Raw genomic sequence first — 2,470 nt, 5'->3', positions numbered from 1 at the left:
GATTTAAAATCAAGCTTTATTTTCTTGGCTGTGAGTTTCGTCTGGGCCCAAGTGACTTCTGACTTCCCCCGGTCAGGGGGCGTCCATTCAACGAAGCAGCAATCACAAAAGGACTATGCACTCCCATCTCTGCTGGTGAGGCTCGGGTCCCGCCTTCAACGGGAGCAGGGAGGAGGTCGGTACCCCGCCGTAGATGTGCGTGTCCCTTTCCTCCTCTCCTGGTGGCGCTCATAAATGACATCTCCGCGCACGGTGCAGGAGGTACTGTTCCACCTAGAACCAGGCGGTCACACCCAGGGTCCTGGCGATGTCCGTGGAGACGGCCCCGCAGGCCAAGGACCCAGAGCCCCGGCCTTGAGGGGAGAGGGTCGCCCTCGGGCAGCGGGTGGGGGCAGATGGGACCGTGGCTGGCGGCGCGCGGCTGGGAACCAGCCCCGCCAGCCAGCGCCGGGCAAGGACTCGGGCCGCGACCAGCGTGGGCCCTGCGGGGAGAGCCCCGCGGCCGGAGTCGGCGCCGGCGGGGCCAGGGGTCAGGGGTCGCCGCCCGCAGCGGAGCGCCCGGACCGCCAGCAGCCGGAACGCGGGAGGCGGGCGGAGGCCACTCGGAGTTAGAGACCGACTGCCGCCCGGACCGCGCCGCCGGAAGGAGAAGAGCGGCGGCCCGTCACTTCCGGGGCGTGTCTAGTGGGCGGGGCCCGCGCCCGCCCCGCCCCAGCAGCGTGCCTGGCGGTCCTTTCCGCATCCCTCTGGCCAGCGGTCCGTCGGTTCGTCTGCTCGTTCCCGGCGCGCGGCCGCGGCAGGTGCCGGCGGGGTCCCCGGAGCCCCAGGAGGTGAGCCCGGGGCGGGGTCGGTGCGGGCGGGGGCTGTGTTCTCCGGGCGCAGGGACCCCTCCCCGAGTCCGCCCGGGGCCACAGAGGTCCCGCCCTCCTCCGGGCCTCAGTTTCCCTTCCTGCTCCACACGAGGACGCGGGGGCGGCTGCGTGGGACGGGGTGCCGCCCGGGCCCGCGATGCCCCCACCCCGGCCCCTTGGGACGGTTGGCCTCGGTGGCTGCGGTTTCCTTGCGCAACCTCCGCTGCCGAGTTTGCTGCATCCCGGGGTCTGGGGAGGGCGCACCAGGGACCCCGTCTGTGGTGATGGGCGCCCCCCAGCAGGGTGGGCAGGCACTCCCTTTAGGGTGCTCACTAGGGTGTTGGGGGCCTGACAGGAGCAGGAGGACTCAGTTTCCCCCTCGGTAGGGTAGGCGTCTGGGCTGCCGTAACCAGAGGTGCTGTGCAGACCCGCCCCCCTCCCCCACCGGCCAGGAAGGATCGGAGCGCCCCCATCATGGGCTGGGGAGCTGGTGGGAGCTGCACTCCGCACCCACCCATCCGCCAGCAGCCGGCGTCCGAGACCCGCGTGGTCACTGTGGTCTTCCTGGGCCTCCTGCTGGACCTCCTGGCCTTCACTCTGCTGCTGCCCCTGCTGCCCGGGCTGCTGGAGAGCCACGGCCGTGCACATGTGAGCCCTCCTCACCCCTCCACCCCCAAGCCTGACCCCCAGGTGGGTGCCCACTCACCCGGCTCTCATGCTTCCTGTCCCCCAGGACCCTCTCTATGGCTCCTGGCAGCGAGGGGTGGACTGGTTTGCTGCAGCCATCGGTGTGCCTGCAGAGAAGAGATACAACAGCGTCCTGTTCGGAGGTGTGGCCCTGAGCCCCATGCTGGGAGCCCCTGGTCCTATCTTCCTGCCCCCCCCACCCCCGTCTTCCCTCCCCGACCTCCCATCATCCAGGTCCTCCTTACTCCTGGGCCCCATCTGCTCCCTGTGTCCACTCTGTCATAGCCACCTTGGCTTTGAGGTCCATGGCCTGGGAGTGCCGGGCCAGGTGAGCAGACCCTTGGGACAGAGACTGAGGTGTGACCCTGACTTCTGTCTCCTTCAGGTCTGATTGGCTCAATCTTCTCAGCCCTGCAGTTCCTCTGGGCACCGCTCACGGGGGCCGTCTCCGACTGCCTGGGGAGGCGCCCCGTGATGCTGCTGTCCCTGGTACGGGTGCCCCTGGGGTGGTACCTGAAGGGCCAGCAGCTCCTGTGTCTAAGCCAGGCTGGCCCAAAACCGTTTATGCCACCCAGCGGACCTTGGGGACACAAGGACCCTTGGGTGCTGCAGACAAGGCAGGGACCCAGGGGTGCTGGTGGCCCCAGTCAGCCACTCCAGGCCTGAAATGACCGCGCCTACCCATGGCTCCTGCTCCGAAGCAGGCAGGTCAGGCCACCTCTTTACGCTGTGTGGACTGCCTCGGAGAGCTTTCACGCCTTCCTGGTCCTCTACAGTGATCAGTGGCATCAGCAAAGGGCAACGTCAAATCTCTCCACAGCCATCCTTGCTGACCTGGGCTCTCCCTCCGCCCAAATTAAAGCATGATGGTGCTCGCGGATGGGGTGTTGAGAGCCTACAAGACATCCTCGGGTTTGGTCACCCACTTGAAT

General features: G+C 67.9%; 1 protein-coding gene across 1 annotated transcript in view; it reads left to right on the top strand.

Annotated features, from left to right (window-relative positions):
• The first annotated feature begins 714 nt into the window (after nucleotides 1–714).
• Nucleotides 715–2,470, top strand: part of MFSD10 (major facilitator superfamily domain containing 10) — a 3,714-nt gene continuing 1,958 nt past the window's right edge. The window contains 9 exon segments of the mRNA XM_014446468.2: nucleotides 715–830; nucleotides 1,243–1,499; nucleotides 1,585–1,681; nucleotides 1,924–2,027; nucleotides 2,243–2,260; nucleotides 2,262–2,303; nucleotides 2,305–2,337; nucleotides 2,340–2,408; nucleotides 2,410–2,467. Of these exon segments, the coding sequence (XP_014301954.1) occupies nucleotides 1,326–1,499; nucleotides 1,585–1,681; nucleotides 1,924–2,027; nucleotides 2,243–2,260; nucleotides 2,262–2,303; nucleotides 2,305–2,337; nucleotides 2,340–2,408; nucleotides 2,410–2,467 (595 nt within the window). The 5' untranslated portion in view covers nucleotides 715–830; nucleotides 1,243–1,325.

Source organism: Myotis lucifugus, unplaced genomic scaffold (assembly GCF_000147115.1).
Source record: "Myotis lucifugus unplaced genomic scaffold, Myoluc2.0 scaffold_540, whole genome shotgun sequence".
In the NCBI taxonomy this organism is placed as follows: domain Eukaryota; kingdom Metazoa; phylum Chordata; class Mammalia; order Chiroptera; family Vespertilionidae; genus Myotis; species Myotis lucifugus.
Note: the sequence above shows the minus strand (reverse complement) of the source record. Positions and strands in the feature narration are given on the sequence as shown.